Source organism: Ascidiella aspersa, chromosome 1 (genome assembly GCF_963924565.1).
Source record: "Ascidiella aspersa chromosome 1, kaAscAspe10.2, whole genome shotgun sequence".
In the NCBI taxonomy this organism is placed as follows: domain Eukaryota; kingdom Metazoa; phylum Chordata; class Ascidiacea; order Phlebobranchia; family Ascidiidae; genus Ascidiella; species Ascidiella aspersa.
In genome coordinates this window covers 15,518,482-15,541,430 of record NC_139447.1, presented here as the reverse complement: position 1 = coordinate 15,541,430, position 22,949 = coordinate 15,518,482, and the positions used below count along the sequence as shown (strand labels likewise).

Here is a 22,949-nt window from a genome sequence, read left to right as displayed (position 1 = left end):
AGAAACCATTAGTTTTTTGTAGGTTTTATATTAGGAATGTTATTTTAAAAGGTTAAGCAGGTTATTTTTTTCAAATTCCAATAAAAATATATTCCTGGAAAGGTCTAAAAGCCTTTTGATTCGTATTTTTCTTTTCCATGTATGATTTTACCAGCTTGACTAGTTAAAAAAACAATTTTGAAGACACCCTTGCGTACTTTTGAAATAGACAGAACCATATGTTTTCTCAAATAAATTATACAACATTTATTTTACTACGATTAAAGCAATATCTGTTGTGAGACTTTGTTTTACAAGCGTTAATTCTTGTATTCAGTTTGAAATTATTTATGAATAAAATAAAATGGACTATTTGGTCCATATCAGGGGTTGTTAAACTGGGGTCCATGGACCCCTTGGGTGTCCGTGAACTTGTTTTAGGGGGTCCATGAAGGCCTAATTAAAGAACTAGTGTATACTTAAAGATATTAATTTTTAAAAGAAAACACTTTAATTAAATTTAAACGGGTTTGTACTGAATGCACCGGTATAGTTAGACTCCATTTAAGTTTCACATTTTTCGGACCGAAATAACAGAGTCATGAAGTCTATTTGTATTTTTCTTTTGGAGCATTTCTTGTCTACCGGGGTTTTGGCAAAGCAAAACAAAAGTTAGGGGTCCGCGGTAAAAAAAAGTTTAAGAACCCCTGGTCTATATAGACAGAATATTTTCTTGCAAAATAGGCAGCAAGATAAAAAAAAATAGATTTATGGTAAATGATTGTTTTAAATTATCTACCAATGTATATCTTGCCCGCAGACCCCCAAAGGGTTTGTGTACAGAGTAAAAAGTGAAATTAGGAAACCCTGAATTAATTTCTTATGTTTGGCTATGATATATTTCTATAACTAAAAGTAAATTAGGCATTTATTTTTTATTCCGATGCTTTAACAAGGTATCTTTGGACTCCAGCCATAAGACCGAAATAAGACCAACATAAACTTTGGAATAAATCACGCTTCGGAATAAGACCAAAGTACTGTAGGACAAATACGTAACCGTCAAAATCGGTTAGTCCTAAACCCGACGAAAAAAAAACCCTAAATGACCAGAATCAGGCCTATGCAACATTTTACCTAACCCCAAACCCCACCTCTAAGTATACATCACTAACTCCCCTAATAATTTCAAAACAATGCTAAACCATCCGTTGCCAAAACAGCGGCGCCCTAACTGAGCCGTCAAACTAGGGCGTACGAATGTAAACACCAAAACGACCGATGCCAGACCGACGGCCCCGATCGTGCCATACTCGCTACCTACAGTTTAAGGGTTATTTTGGCCATTTAGTCCTTATCATTCCGGTGAATTTAGGACGTATTCCGGCAGGTTTAGGTCTTCTTCGGACGATTTCGATCCTATATTACTGCGTATTTGGCTTTATTATTTAGTTGGTCTTAACTCTTAATACTATTGTTTTATAGATTTTTCAGCTTTATATTGTTGCTTTTTAGGTCGTATTGAGTGTTCCTGTATCTTTATGCGTATAAAAAAATGCCTAAAAGTAACTGTGATAGGAATTTAAAACGGCTTGCTTGTCATTTAGATACCCTAAAAACAAAACAAAAAGAAAGAACTATACCCAGTAAATTTAAATCAGTACGAAATGCTTACTTATCAGTAGTAATCAGTAACCACCAACAAAGCGTCACAGTATAGTATTTAGCGCTTCGTGTTTTATCATTAAAACAATGCGTTGCGCCTCTCGTAGTTTCGTAGTAACAAATTTCAAATGCACGCTTAAAAACGATGTAAGACAGGGGTGTCCAACAAGCGGCACGCGTGCCAAATGTGGCATGCGACCTAATAAAAAATGGCACGCACGGCCCCCCAAAAAATTGTTATTTAGCCAATTGTAAAAAAAAGCTCAATTTGTTATTCAGGCAATTGTCAAGAAATACTAACTTTGTTATAGAGCAGTGGTTCCCAAACTGTGGTACGCGTACCACCGGTGGTACGCGAGAGTCTGTCAAGTGGTACGCGACTAACTTCAGCATACGTATCTATTTCGAAAACGTTCAACTTTTAAAACTTTCAGATTGGGTTATTTGCAATGCTGCATTTTAGTTACCTTCAACTTGAGGTTTCGCACGTTTATGACGTAACACTTATCGTGTTCAAGATAATAAAACGCTAATTGTTAGCTGGCTTAATATATATGTAGTAATAAACTAATAATGAGCGTTGTAGTATTGTCGTATGTATTGACCAGCTGGTGAAGAAAAAACAACTATCGCATTGAACCTTGGGTTTTGTTTAATTTATGGCTTCTTTGTCTTCCTGGTATGGCGTTTGGTAAAGTTTAATTCTGCTTACATGCTCATTTTCTTTTGTATACCGGTAATATGCTAAAATAGTTAAAGTTTGAGAAATTCTAGTAAGGTCTAACTTAGGTGGTACATCAACATTGCACAAAAGCTCAAAATGGTACGCGAGAAAAAAAGTTTGGAAATCACTATTATAGAGCCAATTGCCATTGTTTGTTCACAATATGAAACAATCGCGGCAATCACGAGTGGAGGCCAGGGCTGCCACTCCTTGGGATTTTTCCCAAGATCTTGGGATTTCAGCTTAGACCTTGGGATCTGGGGATATCCGTTCCATATCTTGGGAATTTTAATTCATAGCAGGTTGAAATTACAAATACCTTTTTGCTTGTATTTAAGGACTCATTTCCAAATACGAATAAGGAAATAGCTATTTACCAGCTCGTGGGTGTACTTATGTGACGTAACAATGCTATTACTTGCTTGTTAGACGAAACTGTTCATTTACTAGCTTGTGTGACGGCGCTAATTAAACAGACCCAATCGACAATGATAATTAGAGCTATTAGAGGGGTTGACAACCTACCGCCGGAACCGGCCCGCAAATGTAATTCATCCGCCCCGCCGCCTATTTGACAAACTAGACACGAGTCAATTTTACTTTTTGATTATTTTAACTATACGTTAGTGCAAAAAAGAGTCTTGCGATTCGCGCGAATGATCTTTGTGCATTCGGTTTGTTTATGCTTTGATGCTGTCTTTTAAACTATAGAACTCAGCGCTTCTTTACCGTTGCAACGTGGAAGGCTGGCTATTGCGTTGCGGACAAACTAAAAACGGATTAAAAAATATCAACATTTTTGTATTTTTGGCAATGTAATAAAAAACTTACAAGAAATTTATAAAAAAACACGGTTTACCTAAAAAAAAATCAAGCTCGCTTCGCTAGAGTGAAGTTATCGCGTTTCTTCGAAGTTTCTTCGTATGTATGGCGAGGTGTGGGCTCGAAAAAACAATTTACTGCCTACTTGAATGTGATCAAACACGTCTTCAAGTGCAAAAAAATCGAGGCCCGCGTGATTCACAGTTGTTCTAGCATTTTAATACCACGCTTCTTTGTAAACTTTGTGTGCTGCCCGCAGAGACCTTTATCAGTTTGATATTGGTCCGCGACTAGAAAAAAGGTTGCCAAAACCTGTGTTAGAGCTTCAATACACATGGATGCACACCTCAAAGTCCGCCACAGTCTCTTATATTTCAGCTTTTTTAATCTTGGGATTTTTTTCCAATTCTTGGGATTTTTAGACATGAAACCTTGGGATAAATTGAAAATCAGAGTGGCAGCCCTGGTGGAGGCTAGCATTCACAAACTAGCAGCTTGGTCATGGTGTGAATAAGCAAAAGTCGGCTCACCGACGGACACTTAACCGCAATAAAACGAATTCCTACTAGTTTTCCATGTGTAAATAAATAAACGTTTTTGTTATTTGTTAAAAAGCGCCTTTAAGATTAAAAAGAATCAGTTACGAAACTTTGGCACGGGAAGAAGTTATAAGATAAAAATTGGCACGCCGGCATGTTTGAGTTGGACACCCCTGATGTAAGACAACATTTAGTGGCTAACTTCTCATCTCACAACAAAGAAAGAATCTGTATGTCAGTGAACAATGTAATACTTCCGCGATTCACGATTATTTATTTATTTCCATACTGAATGATAATTAAAGCGAAATCAAACCTGTATTGTTTTCATTTTTTGCAAGTTTCTTTTACATGGGCCTCATTGTTGTGTTATCTTTAAAATATTGAACAAGAAATTTGTTTTATGCCGGCTGCGATTAAAATATTTATGCTTTCGTTTTCTTATCTTATTAATAGACCGAACGTCATAGCGTGTTTTAAGATTTAGGAATTATTACGTCACACGAAACAGTGTGTTACACGGCCTATTAAAATTAGAAATTAACAGGTTGAAAGTTCTGCTTATTTCAGGCTGAGTTGATGTATTGATTTTACCATGAAGAGGTTTTACCCCAAACACAGAATTGTTAAGAATGCGATTAAATGCATAAAGATATACAAAGTTGGCGAAACTTTGATTGTTTATAGTTTCAGGGTATGCTTCTGGTATTTAGGGTGAACAAATTCCTCACAAAGATACTTACCGGATGCTTAAAAAAGATTCGCGCTAAGCTAAGCGCAAAAAAAGGCATTTACGTAGTTCAAATACCCACAAAATGTGGAAATAGCCCCGTGCCTAGTTTGCAAAAAGGTTAATATCTACATTGCGAGATTAACCGGTTTATAAGCGCACTTCAGTCATGTCATTGACTGAAGTCATTACAACACTGCATACAGCGTATGGGTCTGGACCACCTTACACACGATGACCATAAAAGGCTAACAATCAAGAAAACACAATTACTAAACAATATTAGGTTTATATTCATTGCTATAGGCGTCGCGGGCCGCACAAAATGGGCTCACCGGTCGCCTGTTTGAGATCCCTTGCCTATACAAACTACATTCTGCAGCATGATTTCATATAGCCTTTTTGACGTCAGGCCCACCTGTAGACTTCTAAAAACATAGTGGCACAACAGGCGAGTGAGGCGTGCGCGAATTTGTTTTTTGGTACAAAATTCTCTTGAATTGTTTGTCAGTTTTTATAACATATGCATTAAAATAAATCTTTAAAGTACTGTAGGTTAAATGATGTTCGCCAAACGAGATAGTTAAAAAAACTTGTTTCTGTTTTAGATTATTTTTTTATATCCCATTCAAGATATTTTGCATGGCAGTAGTGATCCGCGGGGCACCGGTTAATAAATGCGCGTTGCCCGGCAGCGCCCACATTGCAGCGACCCCCTTTTTTCCGGATCAATGCTCTACAGCAGTGGTCGGCAACCGCCGGTCCGCGAGGAGTTTGCTACCGGTCCGTAGGAGGGTTGCCAAAATAAAATTTTGATTTAAACCCGAACTGTACATAAACACCTTGAAAAAACGGAAAAACAATTAAATGTTTTTTTATTATTAAAACACATTGACTTTCGTTCGAATATGCTCCATGGTTGGTTGGTATGGTCAAAAATCCCATTTAGTATCAAGCTCTCGTGAGGTTTAAAACAACTATTGTGCTGTGGCCATATAAGTTGCATAAATGCATTATACACCCTTGTGCATATTAATTGAAACAAAACGAGATTTTTTTATTTGTTATAAGTTAAATCACACTTCAAGTCCAGAAAACAGTACGTATCCATATGGCGTACTTGTCATTTTTATTGAATGTTTAAGTGTTATATCAGATGTTATTCGCATATAAAAAAATTGTTCTTTTCCCATGCGCCATCTATCAGGATGATGCAATCATTACATCAGCTAATATTGCGTCAGATTTCAGAAGGTGGTTATTGTTTCAACTGTGAATTATTTGAGTTCCAACCGTCGTCCGTGATGGACGTGACACCATGGAAACGTACGAAAATCGTTACGCTGTACGAACACACAATTAAAACGTATCGAGAGATAGCACAAGTGTGATGGTCAAGTTCGCACGTAACAGTTACACATGGTTCGCAAGTAACAGTTACACACGGTTAATTTTTACAGTTTCAGTAATTATTGCACTGCCTTCTATTTATCTTCATAAAACGAAGTTCTGCCTAATAATATGACTTTTTATAACAGAACCAGCTGAAAAATATGGCATTTGTAATAGAACCGGCTGACAAAATTTGAATCCCACCACTTTATACAAATGTAATTTAATGGTATACAATAAAGCAGTGGTTCTCAAGCGGGGCCGCGAACCCCTGGGGGTCTGCAAAAAGTTTTTAGGGGGTCCACAAAAACTTATAAATATACCATTATTAATTTAATTAACGCTAGGAAATAACTAACGCTTGGTAACATGCTTAATCACAATCTTGGTAAATGATAAAATCACAGTGTAACAACTGTAACATGTTGTAAATCGCATGAGTGTGACAGAGCACTTCCATTGTGATGTAACACAATAGATTGTAAAACGGAAGGCAGAGAAATTGCAACAGTTCATATGTACTGGATTTTGATTTATGCTATCATTTTCAAAGATAACGTCTAGCATTGTCAAAAACACTACCACGCATTTTAAGACTTGCTTCGGCGATGCAGCAACAGAAACCACTTAAACGTGTAATAAAGTAAATTGGTGTTGTGTGCTACTTTACTCAACACAGTGCACTAGACAGACATATACTAATTTACTAAAAATTAATAAACGCAGATATCACACCAGAAATATGTTAAGTGTCCGCGGCCATTTGAAAGCATCAAAAAGGGGTCACCGGTACAAAAAGGTTGAGAACCACTGCTATAAAGTGTAATTAGGAAAACGCCCGCGGGTTTCATTAAGTTTAATAATTAATTTCCAGACGGAAACACCTCTTTGCACAAAACAAGCTTAAACTTCGCATTGAAATTTTCTTTACTAAACATTTGTTTTTTTAAGGCCGGTCCGCCACAAAAATTTGAGTTTTAAACCGGTCCGCATTGCAAAAAAGGTTGCCGACCCCTGCTCTACAGGTATAAGTTTTAAACTAGGATGGAAAGTCAGTATACGTTGCCTTAAGTCTACAAATAACCTTTTTAAAAAATATTATTATAAACAAATTCCTGCTCCTTTTTCAACAAATATTCGTCGGATATCATATCCTATAAAGCAATATAAAACAAATCACTATAGTGGTTGAGGTGTTAAAGCCTATAGATTTTTTCTAAGCAAGATTTCTCCAAAATTTAAAATTTGTCCAAACAAATTTAAACAGGAGTTCTAAAACTGTGGTACTCGTGCCCCCAGTGGTCACAGTAAAAACTATAAGGTATAAGAAAACATATTTCCCGTATAAACGATTTTAGTTATATGGGCCGAAAATTTATTTTCGGGACATATCTTGTTTTTGCCGCTATTTATATGGGCCGAAAATTTATTTCTTAAACTTTTTTTTACCGCGGACCCCTAAATTTTGTTTTGCTTTGCCAAAACCCCGGTAGACAAGAAATGCTCCAAAAGAAAAATACAAATAGACTTCATGACTCTGTTATTTCGGTCCGAAAAATGTGAAACTTAAATGGAGTCTAACTATACCGGTGCATTCAGTACAAACCCGTTTAAATTTAATTAAAGTGTTTTCTTTTAAAAATTAATATCTTTAAGTATACACTAGTTCTTTAATTAGGCCTTCATGGACCCCCTAAAACAAGTTCACGGACACCCAAGGGGTCCATGGACCCCAGTTTAACAACCCCTGATATAGACCAAATAGTCCATTTTATTTTATTCATAAATAATTTCAAACTGAATACAAGAATTAACGCTTATAAAACAAAGTCTCACAACAGATATTGCTTTAATCGTAGTAAAATAAATGTTGTATAATTTATTTGAGAAAACATATGGTGCTGTCTATTTCACGTTCACTCGATTTGTCGCTTTTTGTTATTCTGAGTACACCTCTAACAGCCATTTTAGTCTTTAACATAACGGTTTAAGGTTAGGATAACTGCATGACGAATTATCAAATGTCGGATAACCTTCGCGGGGTACTTTCGTATTGGTCAGCCCTGTTATTCTTTTTTATGTCATGACGAACGTCATAGACAAAAGTGTATTCATCAAAAATCATCAGTTTCATTCTGTGTTTTATTATCATAGTCTGCGCACAGGGGCGGATCTAGGGGATGGGGCGATATGGCCATGCCCCCCCCCCAAACTAAAAAATATGTACATTTTTTTTACTTAATAGGCAGCTTATTTTCGCGGTTCCCTAGGTAGTATGGCCTATTTTCGCAAAAATAACACATAGTTTTAAGCTTTGTAGTGGTGTACGAGCTTATGGCGCCATATAATGAATATTTCAAAAAAATGGTAAAATTCGTTTCGCGCACTCGCGCAAAGCGGCGTTTTATAGATTTGCAGAGACGGCTTAAGTGACCGTACTCTGACCTCGACTATATAACAACTAACTTAAATCCAAATACAATTAAAAGCTTTTTTGTTGTTAAGGCAAATCTGTATCAGAACCATCCTGCCAACATACTTCATCCGGCCCGCCGCCTCTTTAAAAAATTAGACACGAGTCCATATTTTAAATACTTTTTGACTATTTTAAGTGTGTAAATGCGAAAAATTCTAGATCAGCGCTTCTTTACTGTTGCGCCGTGGAAAGCTGCCAAGTGCGTCGAGGAAAACGAAAAACGTATTCAAACATAAACGAAAAATATTTTTTAACAATTTTTTTTTAAATGTAACAAAAACAGGAAATTTAAAACAAATACCGGTATACCAAAAAAATCGCGCTCGCTTCGCTCGCCAGGTGTGCCCCAAATAGTTAACAAACACTAAAATATATTAACTATCAAATTTATCGCGTTTTCTCAAAGTAGTTTTATTACACTTAGGGGGGGTGACGACGTGTGGACTCGAATTTTAAACCAAGTATACGCTTTTTTAGCCAACTTGCTACAAGACTTTACTGCCTCCTTAAAAGTTATTATAAACACGTTTTCAAAGTGCAAAAAAATCCGAGGCCCACCTGATTCACAATTGTTATAAAGTTGTAATAACACAAAATCTCATTTAACATATGTTGTGCGGCCCGCAGAGTTTGGCCCGCGACTACTACACAAAGGTTGCCGACCCTTGTGTAAGGATTTGAATAACCTATCCAATGTTAGGATTAACTCTGCATAGAGTTTTTTCTCATTTCAGCAACCTTATTTGGCAAAAACCAACTACAGTAACTTAAAAATTGAGAGAAGTGTCATGAAAGAACCACAGCTGACCGCAGCAGACAACGCTATGATTTGATTGCGACGTGGCCTCGGCGCTTTTTCGGTGGCATGTGCGGTTGTTCTCGCCAAAATTGACATAACGTGTTTACAAAGTGTTTTCATTGTTAATGTGAACCATGAGCTTCATGTTTAAAAAAAGCATGTAAGTTTTGCCTGAAGATTTTCGCGTTTGCAAATCTTAAATGTTCCTCTTTTGGGTCAAAATATCTGTATGCCACTAAAACCACATTAAACTAAATATGTAGTCGGAAATGGAAAAAGTGTTTGCTCTACAACCGTTAATTTGGCATACTTAGCACAGACTTGTCGATCCAACCACATTAGCTGTTTTTTTAAATGAGTGAATTGGTTAAAGTTGCTCTCGAGGATTGACTTTGGCATTTTGCAAAATTTAAAATCTTATGTTTTACCCTTTCTTTATTACTTTTACGTACTTATAGCCATGCTAAAACAAACAAACAGTATAAAACAGACACCTGGTGCTAGTAAACGTTACTGAATGTGACGAAACAATCGAAATTGTAAACCAAACAGAGTCTATTATGACGTAGGTTACACAGTTAAAGCAGCGTATTGTCTTCAGTTCACATTAGGCTACTTAAGTCATATAGTAAGTAGACGTTCCCATTTAAACTTTATGTGTTAAATACCAAATAATAAAAAGTGATCCATTATCATCCACTTTTCCTCCCCAATTCTTCCCTTGAACAAATTTCCTCCTCAAAATTTTAAATTCCCCCCAAAGTGAGCCAAGTGGCGCCCTTTGAGAACTACTGCTTTAGCCTATTTTCCGAATAAGAAATATCGCCCTGGTTGAAATTAATTCTAACAATAACTCAATAATCCTTTTTACCTCCGGATTAGTTTTACATGGAATTGAATATCTTTATCAACAGACTGAGTTTAAAAAGTGGATTGCCGTGTTAACTGCGTAGCGAAACAAAATATAAGTGAGATACCAACCGACTCTTCGAGGCGGCAATGTATTTAGTATCTTTCATTCGTTATTTTGTGAAAAATGTTTTCAGCTTTTTCTATATTTCTCTACACACGCGATGACTAGTGCACATCGAATAAGACCAGTTTTGCATATAAGTATTTTGTCTCCACTTGATTCTAATTAAATTTAAGAAGGCAGTAAAGAAAAAATACGTTTGTTTCGTTTAAACTTGAGCGTTTTTCTTTGAATAGCTCTATGGGCCACTGAACATGGTCTCGAGGCCCACTACTGGACCGTGGCCCACAGTTTGGGAACCACTGCTCCAGTGTTTTTTTAAGGTGTTTTTCAAATTTCTCCAGCGGTTTACCAAAATTTGGACTTGCAACTAATATGGCTATTTTTTGGTATTTAAATGAAACACTTGCGGTCTCTTAAAACTACTTAGCGGTCACCCAAACCAAACCTTAAAAAACCCCTGCACTGCTCCAAGATTTGTTTTGATTGTTAAGGTTTTCTTTTATGAAAATTACTTCTTATCAAAAAAAACGTGACTTACGGATACGGCTTTATTGTGTCGAATTTGCCACAAAGCAAGTTTTGAATACAAACCCATCTACCCATCTACGCTTAATGTCATTGGATTGTTCGCTATAAAATATTATTTTGCCATTGGTCTTTTTTGGGTGGCATTAGACTAATGGCAACCCTGTATAGGCATAGCAGCATGACAAACATTTACGCGAGACAATTTTCAAACATATTTGAATTCACGTGTTGAAAGTCAATTGATTGCTGGCAAATTTTTCCGAGTTGCCTGGGGGCACGAAAGAAGCTAAGCTTCGCACATCAGCCTTGGATTCATTGTAAGTTTGCTTCAAGCTGCGGTGTACTAAATGCGAAGTGTGATAAGGCTTTGACCCTAGAACAAAACAGGATTTAGGAAAAAGGCAGACAGACGAGAATCGCGATTTTGGTCAATAAATCAAGACGTGAACGTAAAGTCTCAAAATAATAGTTTACAGATTACGAAGATTGTCTTTTATCAGATTACAAGGTGTAGTGATTTAACGCAGCACACGTTGTATTGTATTAAGGTCAACAGCTATTAAGAGTTTGTAACGTTAGTTTTGCGAAAAAGTATGGAATACCTTTGGAAATATTGAAATACGTGGATTAGGTAGAAAATGTGGAATACAGTTTCGTCGCGCGTTGGTGGATACATGAAAATCCACTTAACACTGTTTCTATCTATTTGTATATTCTTGTTTACGAACCATCAGCAATGTTTTGGTAAGGTTCTTTTTATTTCTTTGACATATTTTTGTGCTTTATTTTGGCATGTGTTTTGTAGTCGTGTTATGTGAGATGCAGTTTTGCTTGAGTTACAATTGTGCTCTAATATCATAGAAAAGTATAGTATATTAAAGCACACACGAATGAACCAATATAACTAGTGTAGCCATTACTTCACAATAACCCCACTCTCAAAGACACAGGACTGATACTAAAATAAAATTTTATAATCGCTTTAATAGTGCGTTATTCGCTAATCTTTGCGTTATTCTTTATTGTAATCATGGCGGTATTAAAAAACGATTTATAAAAAGAGAATTACAAACAAACTATTTTTTTAAGTAAGCTCAACTATATTAACAATTCTACTATAGTAGTTTAAACACATTATTAAAGCATTGTTTTTTTGCTTTGCGCGATTCCGTTCCACTATATTGTGTTATAACGTCACCACCATGTGGTACACGGGCTCGCAAGTGAACTTTAATTTTCGCAAATGAAAACTTATTAGGGTATGTTGTCCATACATGTTTTGTATCTACAACAGAAGACTATTTAAAAAGAAACTATTTCCGTCAAACTATAACCTTGGAGACCGTCACTATAATTTAAAAGAAAAAAAAACGGTTTCTAAACTACCTAATATTTCAGCAAAACACATTTTGTTCCAAAATGTAATGCTTTCCTTAATCGATTTGACCACTTTCTAAAATGAGTATGTTGTGTAAACTCTAGGAAGGCTAGCCTATTGTAGATTAAAAATCCTCCAAATATACAGACCCTTAAGCATTTTTTCGCTGTTTGACTTTTTATTGAAACATTACTAAATATTTGATCCAATATTGGCTTACTGTATAGCCACAACCTTTCGACCACCGATGGCAAAATTCGAAAACAACATGCCGATTGATGTCTGAAAACCCAAAATGTAACTGAGAAACAAACTATTAATAAATATTTAAAAACGATTATCGGTGTTTTGTCTCATCGTTGTCAAGTTTAATGAAGAATGAATTTTTACTAATGTGCCTATTTAGGATAACCGTTTGCCTTTCTAACCTTGTATGACCATTGACAATTTGTTCTACTAAATTAAAAATATTCCATCAATGACAGCTGAAGAATCAGGTAAATGGCATTTCGGCTGCTACAACATTTTCGATAATGCCTATCACTTCAACATCGAAAAATTGGAAACAAAAACAGCTACACCTGTTATTTGCTCAAGATATTGTCGTTTGGCTGGGTATGTATAATTTTGTACTGAATGACTATCAATTTGTAGGTTTGCTCTACAAGAATATATAATACTTAATAAATATTGGTATTTTGTTAGTTTTCAGTTGTGACCACAGGTTTTTTATGAACGTTTAAGAAATAAATATTGTTTGTTGTTTACTATTTGTTTTCGTTGGATACTAGGCGCTGTTATGTTTTTTTTTCTTCTTATATTTGGCATTCTAATGAACTAAACCTAAGACTTCAATATATATTGCACGAAATTATAAAAGCTAAAATGCGCGCTATTTGAAAACCTGGTATTTTGTCATTCTTCCACAAACGATGAACACAATTTAGCCTCGTACGCCCGAGGCGAATCGCTCACATGTTGAACTGTGATATTCATCAACAACGCAATTGGTGGCTTTGGCTTGATTTTGGTGCGCTGTATTTCACAATGTGTATTTCTTGTTTTTTTCAGCTTTGCACATAGTTTAATTAATGAATGAGAAGAGAAAACGTTATCATGAATATTTTGACGTTACCTTTTGATGTTTATATCGAGTAGTTCTGTCAACGGGAAAATAACGCAGCCTGTTTGCTTTTACGGGTATTAAATTTTTCTCAGTCACGCGAGAGATTATCTTGCAGAATATGAGAACCACTCTGATATGCGTTAAAAATTTAATGATGCCGTTCAATTAATCTATTATTAGCATTTATTTTAATTACTAATTTAATTACTAATTATGTCATCTAATTACATCCAAAGATATGTTTTACAACATATTTAGCCTGTGTTGGAAAGGACATAAAACAGTGGAAGGCCTAAACCAGCGGTTCTCAACCTTTTATGCCTCGTGTCCCCCTTAGAAAGCCTTTTAATACTCGTGGCTCCCCTCGATTATAAAAAAAATAGCTAGAATTTGTGGCGGCATCATTCTTTCTTCGAGAATGCTTTTTATCACGGTGATTTATAAGTTTTGAGGGTCGTAATGACGCACTTAACATCACCACGGATTTGCGAATTTTCGACATTTGATAGCACAAAACCTTGTGGCTCTCTGTAAAAACTTATTTTCAATAGTAAACATCTGAAAGTATGTTCAACTCAACTCTTCTTTGTCCTCTTAAGCTGGCTTTAACACAATTAAGTTTACAACAAAATTTATCAATGGAACAACAACAAATCTCTACGAGCCAAAATAGTAATACCGTTATTTTGACGAAAAAAATGTTCTGACTTGCTTGTATTAGTTTTGCTATCGTTCTAACTTGCCGTTTACAAACTAATTAAAATGCTGGTTAAACGTTCCAAATAAATACGGAGTAAACTAGAAAAACACAAATATTGGTTGTAAGTGACGTAACAATGTTTAGCAATTAGGCGACAGACAAAGAATTGCAAGCTTGAGGTCGACTGTTGCAAAACTTCTCACGAACAGCAGGCAGTAACATACTAGAAAAAATGCGTTACAATAGGTCAAAGTAGGTTTAACACTACAAATTTGAGTTTAACTGAAAAAATTTGAAATGGTGACACGATTTTGCAATACCACGACATTTCTACAGACTTATGCCCCAACGACAGCTCCCTGCCCCCCCCAGCCCCCCACATATTTTAACGCCGACCCTTAAAAAATATTTTGCTTCGACCAGGGTCGGCTTACAAATTTTCAGAGATGACGTCACAAAACGAGTAGACTCAAGAAACGTGCTGTATTTTGTTGTGATTCAATATGACTGAAATCGACCGAAATTTATCAAAAGAGGGCAAACCATTTTTTTTAATTCATCTATTTTTGTTTGAAAAAGTCACCTAATTTGTAATTAGCACTACGATTTGGTTTGGTTTTCATGGACTAAAAAACGTAGTTCACTTACGCCCATGGGGTCTTTTGACCCCAGTTTAAGAACCCCTGACATACAATCTTTGCCAAGCTCTGCAAATTGCATTTAAACGTTTTTCTTTTTTTGTTTGCGGGAATTTGTAAAAAAATTAACTTCCCTATACAAACATATAAATAAATTTAGTTATGTAAACGTGATCACCATAATAAAAATGATATTATTAACCACACATATTTCATTCAAATGTATCAGGAATATTTATAGATCATCGTATATACAAATATATTTTTAACCAGATATCCATTCACGGGTGTACTAAAGGGCACAATATGTTGTTGCATTCAAGATGTCACTGACTTAAGCAAAGTAGACGAAGGAGCTTGCCATCTCAGGTAATGTTATAAAGCTGACATTTACAGTCTGTTAGCCAAGTGCTTTGTCGTGAAGCTATTTATGGTGGGCCGCGAAGCATTTCTAAATGTAACACTTTTCTATTAGATCGGGAAACTATAGCATTATTATTACGTAACATTTATGCAACTATATCACAAATACATAACAATTAGATGTGTTGTGTCGCATTAACTATTTCAGTAGCCTACGTACGCCAGTAGTAAAGATGCAGGTTTTATGTTACTTTATTCGTTTGGTCATATCTTATTTTTAGGTCGCACAATAAAACTTGCATTAAAAGTGGATCGCGAACTGAAAAAGGTTGGGAAGCACTGTCATAGCCAATTTCGTAAAAAACTTAGACAATAATCTCAAACAGTGCTTTTCAACTTTTACAATTTCCATCCGCACTTTTTTTTTCGGAAAACTTCCTTCTGCACGAAACAAGTTCAGTGAGTTTGCAACCTTTAGTTTTATTTGTAAAATAACAATAAAAGTGTTTTTGTATTAAAACCGTGTGCCTAAGGCCTAAGCCTTGGCCGATATAAATTAGATATCTTAAGCTGCAATGAACCACTATACGAGATCATATTACTGTACCTGTAACGCATAAGTGGACGCACCAGCTTATTTGATTACTGTATTACACATAATAAAAAATGATACCATGCACCATTGTCATCCGCACGACGTTAATCATCCGCTTTACAATTTTTTTTAAACCGCACAAGTGCGTACCATCCCACGGGCTCAAAATCACTGATCTAATATTTATCAAATTGCGCTTTGTAGGTGTCTGGACGGAAATTATGACCTTCCATGTGGAGGATTGCGCGTTTTCAGTGTTTATAAAACGGATGCGCCATATATTACAAATGTTATCGTCCAAGCTTCTTCGATAACAGCCATGGCTAACCAAGATTTTCAAGTTGAAGTTGTCGTAAAAATGGGCTCTGGGCTTCAACGCTGGACAGGTATGTTTCATTCGTTCTTGCTGACAAATATGTTTTCTCGTATCGATACTTTGTAACTCGTGTTTTTTTTATGATACAAATCTAATTTAATTATCTGCAAAAACCCTTATTTATGTACCATCTTTGCATATTTTCTGCATCATTTAGACTTCAAGCCGGAATATGGCTTGTTTCGTAACGTAAACGTTTCAGTCGCCTACCCGAACAGCTCACCACGTCGCTATACGATGACAGTTGCCAATGCAGAGGCACGACTAACGGTAAAATACACGTTTACGAAAATGGGACCACGTAATATCCGTAAGTTATATATATTTTATTGACACTGCCTTGTCATATTTTTGCGAAAAATTCCAAAATTCACAACAATTGAAATAAATATAAATTTAAGCAAATCACGCTGTTCTGTTGATATTGTAAATGAACCAAGTTATTTTTAGAGGTGAATGCGTCCAACATATTGTCGAGTGACTCTGGCTTGCTAAAGATCATAGTACTATCTGAACGACCGCAGGATCTCCAAGTCAGATTTGCTTTGAACTACTCGCTTCAGCCTTCATGCACGTCGAAAACTGTCGCATCATCGGGTCTGTTTTTTCGTAAAATTTTTATTCTGACCTTAAAATCTTAGGACAAATTTTTTATATATACGACATGATTTCGTCCAACAGTTTTTAAGTCTTACGTTGCCGTGATGAAAGGTAATCGAGTGAAGCTGCGTGCGACTATTCAGCATGGAATTAACGTGACATTTAACTGGAACTTCTGCTTTCGAGAGCGACGTTCTTCAAGTCCTCACCTGCAGAAAGCCAGTTCTTGTGCAACCACTCCGGAGAGGTGCACTGTCGACGAACAGGTTCGTTTGCAAATGTGTGGCTTGGAAGAAATAATGTAGCCTATAACCTTAATTATAGTATTTTTGTTCCTTTCGTGGATTTGTGTTCAAGTTTACACCAACGTTGCGTGGTTTTAATAAAAAATGATTTTTGATCTTAAAAATCCGGATTTTTCGTCACAGGTGATTACGTTCAATCACAGCGGAGTGTGCTTTGTCATTGTTGAGGCCAGCAATCACTTGGGAAGGGCTACGGACACTTTATATCTTGTCATCATGACCCCTACCATAAAAAATGTCCAAGTTCAAACGGTAAGCTGTGCGGAAACTTGTCCGTCGCCCCCTATCCCCGACTGGCAGCAAACTCCAAGTCGGACTGTCTACTTGTCCAATAGTGTTTCAACCCAGTCTTCGCCGGAACCAGAACCTTCTCCAGTGATATCGAATGCCGTTTATCGTACTGGATCGAAAGTGTGCTTCAGGGTTAGCTATAATGTCTGGTGAAATTTTGTTTGTAGTTAACCTTTACTTGAACATTCTCTATGTCTACAGGCCACTGTCGAAGTAAATTTGCGAAAGTCAGTTCATGCTGAAATTCGTTTCGGCGACGATCGTTCCATGTCCATTGATTTGAGTCAACAAACCTTCTTAAATTGGGAAAGACACCTAGATTTTAACAATCGTGCCGCCCCGCAGTAAGTACAATATAATTATACCGGTACCAGGCATGCTAATGAAAGCAACATATTGTAATTAATCAGGGATTCCTTAACTTATGGGGGCCCTTGAGTCAAGGGCCTTGACACCATTTCTCGAAACTATAGCGCCTGTTCTCCGAATAATATTTGATAGCCACCATGATGTGCATAACGCAGGCAATGTTGTCAGATAAATTAAAGCACTGCACAGATAGTGTAAAGGGGTTTAAATGTAAACCTGGCAAACTATGCGAAAGCCCTTGATATCTGTGATTAACGTTAGTTTAACAATTTTATTATGTAAACCAGCACAATAAAGTTGTTTATTTTGTCACAATTACGAATTGTATTAGGGAAAGTTGTAAGTTTCTCAGCATAATGATATTTATTGACATTCTAGAATGAATAATTTCACAAAGCACAAAATATGTCATAGTGTGCATGGTGTCTATGCGCTGAAAATATTTCTTTCTAACGGAAAAAATGTAGTAAACGTGAACACTAGCGCATATGCATTTATATAGTAAAAGTTGGCTAAAATATGGTTTGGGTGATGATGCGGCCGTGGGGCAGTTATCTCTGGCAACACTGTATTGCACAGTGTGTACACATTTAGGTTACTGTACCTCAATTTAAGAAACTGCAGAACAAGATGAATATCACTGAGAAGGAGAGATTAAGCAATTGGAATAAAATGATATGTGTCAGTCACGACTAAAAAGGAGTTAAAAATAAATATTCGTGTACCCGGTAACAAAGACTTGAAAAAAATAAATCAAAACAAAGTTGTTCAGTTAGTTTTTCGTGCTCCCCTAGCTAACTCCTCAGGCCCTAGGGGGCCTCCCCTGACTGAAGATACCCTCAGACACGTATTTTTATACAGAGATATCGAGAATGAGGTTTTGCCACAAGAAAGTTTATGGCGAAGTGCACCATTACAACTAGGCTCTAACAAACCAAGGTAGGCTATTTATGAAAATGTTTTCAACCATGCAGTAATTTTACCGTATGTTTAACAACAATTATATATTTTTTGGCTCTAGTACCAACTGCACAATGTGCTACACCGATCACTGCACATTAAGCATTTATTTTTCGCACGTCTATAGAAAGTCAGGCTTCTATACAGTCGATGTTCAGGTAATGCACCAAGGGGTGTTTTTGCGATTGCTTATTTTAACACGTTTTTTGAAAGTCAACTCTATATAGCGGTATGGCCGTGGTCCTATTTTGCAAAATTTTGTTCTAGATTTCAAACTCGTCGTACCAAACAGCATCCAGGTTAGATCAAGCTGTTCGAGTAATCGGTGACAAAAAATCTACGGACACTCTTATATGCGACAACTTGGTTAGAACCGGTGACAGGACAACGTATGTAACTTAAGGCTTAAGGAATAATCATGTTGCAGAACTCACAGTTTGTTACGGTATTGCTACTAACGTTACAGGATGGAAGTGAGAGGGGCAAACGGAGTTGTGTTCTTATGGATTATAGACATTCGGGACGACCCCTACAACCCAAACGACCCCCAAGAAATTCGAACCTCAGCCCGATGGTAAACATAAAAAATATATACATAAAGCTTGCATGCAAAATAAAGTTAAATTGGTAGCGCTTTAAGTTCTATATTTAACCTCTATACCTCAACGTATGGCCTGCTGTACGCACAAGTCGGCTTGCTTGATAACACCTTAAATTTAGCAACTCAAAGCAACACAACTTACAAAATGCAATGTTTCAGGAAAAGGGTTTACAAAAAACCTCGGTCTTCGCCGTTAGGCTTTTCTTTCAATCAACCGGGAATGTACTTCGTTCGTGTCATCGAGTCCGGTCGCTACGACGTGGAACAAGAGTTTTGCCTCATATTTGTCGAAGAGGAACTGGGTGACGTCATTCTTGTGACGCAGCCGAGCGATCCTCACGTAAGAGTTGGTCAACAAGTGGAACTAAACGTACGAGTCGGGAAAGGTAAATTTTATAGCCGGCTTAACAAAACGCGATGAACGCCTGAATATCACACGGTTGATGTTGCAGGATCCAACTTCACGATATTTTGGCTTCTGAACGGGGCAAAAAACGGCACAGCATTAAGAGAGTTGGCACCTTATAATGAATCACAAATATTCGTGTAAGTATTCTGGAAACTGCTCAACTAAGTTTAAACAATGACTTTTACAGAGAGGCTATACTTTTTAAATATCCTTTTACCATTTTTGAATAGTTTAATTTTTTTCCTTGTCTTGGCATAGGCCGTCTCAACTTGGTTGCCACAAAATCAGGGTTTTTGTGCAAAACTCTGTTTCACGCATCGAACAAGAGGCAAATATTTGTTGTGAAGAACCCCTCACCGGTCTAAAGTTGGACACACCGAAGCACTTAAATATTGGAGACCGTGCAGAAATTACAGTTTCTTTAAAATCGTAAGTTACCGGTATGTGGTAAGATTATTTTCATTCATAATATATAATGCATATTTTACCTTTTGTGGCTCAGAGGAAGTCATTTTCAAATTAACATGGAAATTTCCTGCTTTATTGGATCTGGATTTCAGTCATTTCAGAACAAAACAGGAACATATTCGGGTAAAACATTTATACTAATACGTTTTTTCAAAGATTCTAAGCAATACTATGAAAAACCTATTAATTTCCGTTTTTTCTGTTTCAGGACCTTCCATTTTTCGATTTATGACTAAAGCGTTTCGAAGCGGTGGGATATTTCGAGTGTTTGTTAGGGTGAGAAATCACGTGACCAAGAAGGGCAGAAATTTGGTTGCGATGAATCGTGTTACCGTTGGAACCATGATAAATCAGTTGAAAGTGGTGAGATCCGACAACACCTATTCCTCGGCCATTTACAATGGAGTAGAAAATACTTTAATTGCAGTAATCAACGATGGTTAGTATTTGATGCAAAACCATATTATTAGGATTGTTGTTGCTTTAGGGATTTGAAACCTATTGTTGATTCATTTACAATAGGCGTTTGTATGACAACATCATATTTTTGCAAACTAAGTTAATTCCTATTTTGCTAGTTTTCCCAACCAAGTCGAAGGATGTCTTATACAAATGGATGTTCCATATTGGAACCGATGATCCACATTTGATGATAGAAACCGCGTCGGCACTGGTGACGATTTTCCCAAGCTGTCCCGGCAATGTTAACTGTTCAGCAACCGTAGAAGCAAAGTCGACAATAAGCACCGCTCAGCTTGTGTTACCGCTAAGATTAGTGATGGTAAAGCCTCCGTTTAAACTACTGCAACTACCGGATGTGGTCGCATTGGCCGCTGATGTTGCGATAAAGACGAATTGTCCTTTAGATGCCGGAAGAAAGTGTTTAGGTAAATGCATGAAAAAATTGAAGTCAATTTTCATTTGAATTGATAAAGTACATCATTATACAATATAACAACTGTGGTCTTAAAATATATTTGAACCCAGTCTTCTTCTCCGACGACAATTCGTCTCTACCTGTTGTTGGGGGAGCATCACATGTGCAACACGTGTTTCGATCTCCTGGACTATGGAAAGCATTGCTTCTAGCCCAGGGAACAGAAAACACTTTGTTCTCGACATACGTGACGGTTCAAGAACTAATTGGAAACATAAAAATTAAGGTAGCAATGGTAATTACTGTAGGACAAAATATTTAGTTTCATGTGTTTATTTAAAAAAGCAAGCATCCCTCTGTATATGACAGTATAATAGCCAACTGTGTGTGGCAAATAGCTCGAACCGTTTGATCCGCAATGTATGTTTTTCCAGGGTGACACTGTGCTATATTTGGATACAACACCTTTTGGAGAGTGGAAGGCTAAAGTGAAGCACGGCAGTCATTTAATTTTTGGCTGGAGCATTCGAAGAAAGAATGCGCCAACGCTAAACTTTTCGGAAAGCAAAGTTTCTTGCCAACGCGAGGTACACGTTAACGTTAGTGTATTTAGTACAGATATGTATTTGTTTTGCCCACTATTCATTGTAGCATTGCACTACGCGAAGATAAACAATAAGCATATTTACCTCTCAATTATAGTTTGGACATCATTTTAACCAATCTGGAAAGTATGAGTTGTGGTTGGAGGTACGCAATGATATCAGCAGCGCCAATGTTTCTCTCACTGTTAACGTTCGACAGGCTATTACTCAATTTAGAGTCAAGGTAAGATATTTTGCTTCTGAAAAGCATACACACAAGTAATTTATTGAACATTTTGCCACCACATTAATGGTTTATATTACATTGTCAGTCGGAACTTGCGTATCTCGGAGACTTTTCCGTTTTTTACCTTTGTGTCAACCTCAGTCGAGCATTCGAATTGCACGTTCGATGGTCTGACGATGGGTGGTCGCAAACGTTTGACCAGAAACAACTCACGCTTGTTAACGCTTCTATGTCCGAGAGCAAGTAAGAACATATATTATTTCGAAAAAAATTAATTGGATTTTATAACATTGCAAATAATATAGATATTTTTTTAAATCACATGTATTGATTGTTTTTTATTAAGGCATGTATTGATTGATTTTTTTATTTCATCTTTTTTTGCAAGTTTTAGGGGTTGAACGATACATAACCGATGTTATACTTTATTTGCCTTTACTTTCAGATGGGCAAAATACGTCCTGAAAAGGCGCTACAAAAACAGCGGAACACATAAAGTTGTCTTCACATTTCGGTGGTGGTCAGACGCGCTGGTCACGAGGGAAATTGTGCATTTCGTAACTGTCTATGACGTCACTACTACTCCTCCTTACTCTTTAGAAATACGACGCAAAAGCGACAACGGTTATGTTTCCAAACCATGCAAGTTTTTTGTTTTAATAGTGGTTGGTTTAGTAAAATGGTTCTCAAACAGACATAATATAAAATAGACTTAATTGAATAGACTAAGTTAAACAGAAAAAAATGGAGGAAATCTAATTTGTTTCTTCGTTAGACGGTTTTATATGAAACCGACGAGACCTTGCTTTTTCATGTCATTTTATCGAAATGTTTTTCCAAAGAAAGTTTTACCAATCACGGAACAAAGGCACATGTGATAATTAGTAGTAGTTACTAAACACTTTATTTCTACGTTGATTGATTTCCGTGATGGGTGAAGTAATAATTCTACCTACTCTATAAAACAACAACATGCTTTTTATATCGTTCTTCAGGTCTAAATTTAGCTGACTGTGATCTGAAATTAGGTCGCTTCTATATTTACTAAAAACCAGAACTCCTGACTGCTAGACCTATTAATTTCTCTTGTAAGACTGCAAGACTAATACATTGAGATGGTAACAAAAATTGTTTAAACCAACTCAGTTATTATAGAAAATATGGTAATTATGTTTACATGCATTGACTTTTTAAACAGATCGCGTCGGTATTGGAGAAGAGGTTTTCGTAGAACTAAAGGCCAACCAGCTTACCACAGCTTTAAGCTGTGTAATTTCTTGGAACCAAGACACTCTTACTAACTTTTCCACGGCAATTTTAAACCATGAAAGAAAGAAAACTTTCGTAGTTCCTTTTCATGTCTCGGAACCAGGTCGGTTAGATTATCATTTTTCGAACGAAAAAAAACAAAATTGAGTATGGCACGAAAAAA

General features: G+C 36.5%; 1 protein-coding gene across 1 annotated transcript in view; it reads left to right on the top strand.

Annotated features, from left to right (window-relative positions):
* Nucleotides 1-11,085: 11,085 nt before the first annotated feature.
* LOC146168014 (uncharacterized) overlaps nt 11,086-22,949 on the top strand; it is a 30,898-nt gene continuing 19,034 nt past the window's right edge. The window contains exons 1-26 of the mRNA XM_083386190.1: nt 11,086-11,374; nt 12,494-12,623; nt 14,746-14,841; nt 15,635-15,816; nt 15,964-16,116; nt 16,208-16,215; nt 16,247-16,403; nt 16,488-16,672; nt 16,835-17,134; nt 17,204-17,346; nt 18,233-18,310; nt 18,393-18,489; nt 18,599-18,720; nt 18,798-18,905; nt 19,092-19,318; nt 19,385-19,478; nt 19,600-19,770; nt 19,844-19,932; nt 20,018-20,248; nt 20,388-20,696; nt 20,797-20,972; nt 21,121-21,273; nt 21,389-21,514; nt 21,603-21,760; nt 21,963-22,159; nt 22,716-22,889. Of these exons, the coding sequence (XP_083242316.1) occupies nt 11,269-11,374; nt 12,494-12,623; nt 14,746-14,841; nt 15,635-15,816; nt 15,964-16,116; nt 16,208-16,215; nt 16,247-16,403; nt 16,488-16,672; nt 16,835-17,134; nt 17,204-17,346; nt 18,233-18,310; nt 18,393-18,489; nt 18,599-18,720; nt 18,798-18,905; nt 19,092-19,318; nt 19,385-19,478; nt 19,600-19,770; nt 19,844-19,932; nt 20,018-20,248; nt 20,388-20,696; nt 20,797-20,972; nt 21,121-21,273; nt 21,389-21,514; nt 21,603-21,760; nt 21,963-22,159; nt 22,716-22,889 (3,970 nt within the window). The 5' untranslated portion in view covers nt 11,086-11,268. The remainder of the gene's footprint in view (nt 11,375-12,493; nt 12,624-14,745; nt 14,842-15,634; nt 15,817-15,963; nt 16,117-16,207; nt 16,216-16,246; nt 16,404-16,487; nt 16,673-16,834; nt 17,135-17,203; nt 17,347-18,232; nt 18,311-18,392; nt 18,490-18,598; nt 18,721-18,797; nt 18,906-19,091; nt 19,319-19,384; nt 19,479-19,599; nt 19,771-19,843; nt 19,933-20,017; nt 20,249-20,387; nt 20,697-20,796; nt 20,973-21,120; nt 21,274-21,388; nt 21,515-21,602; nt 21,761-21,962; nt 22,160-22,715; nt 22,890-22,949) is intronic.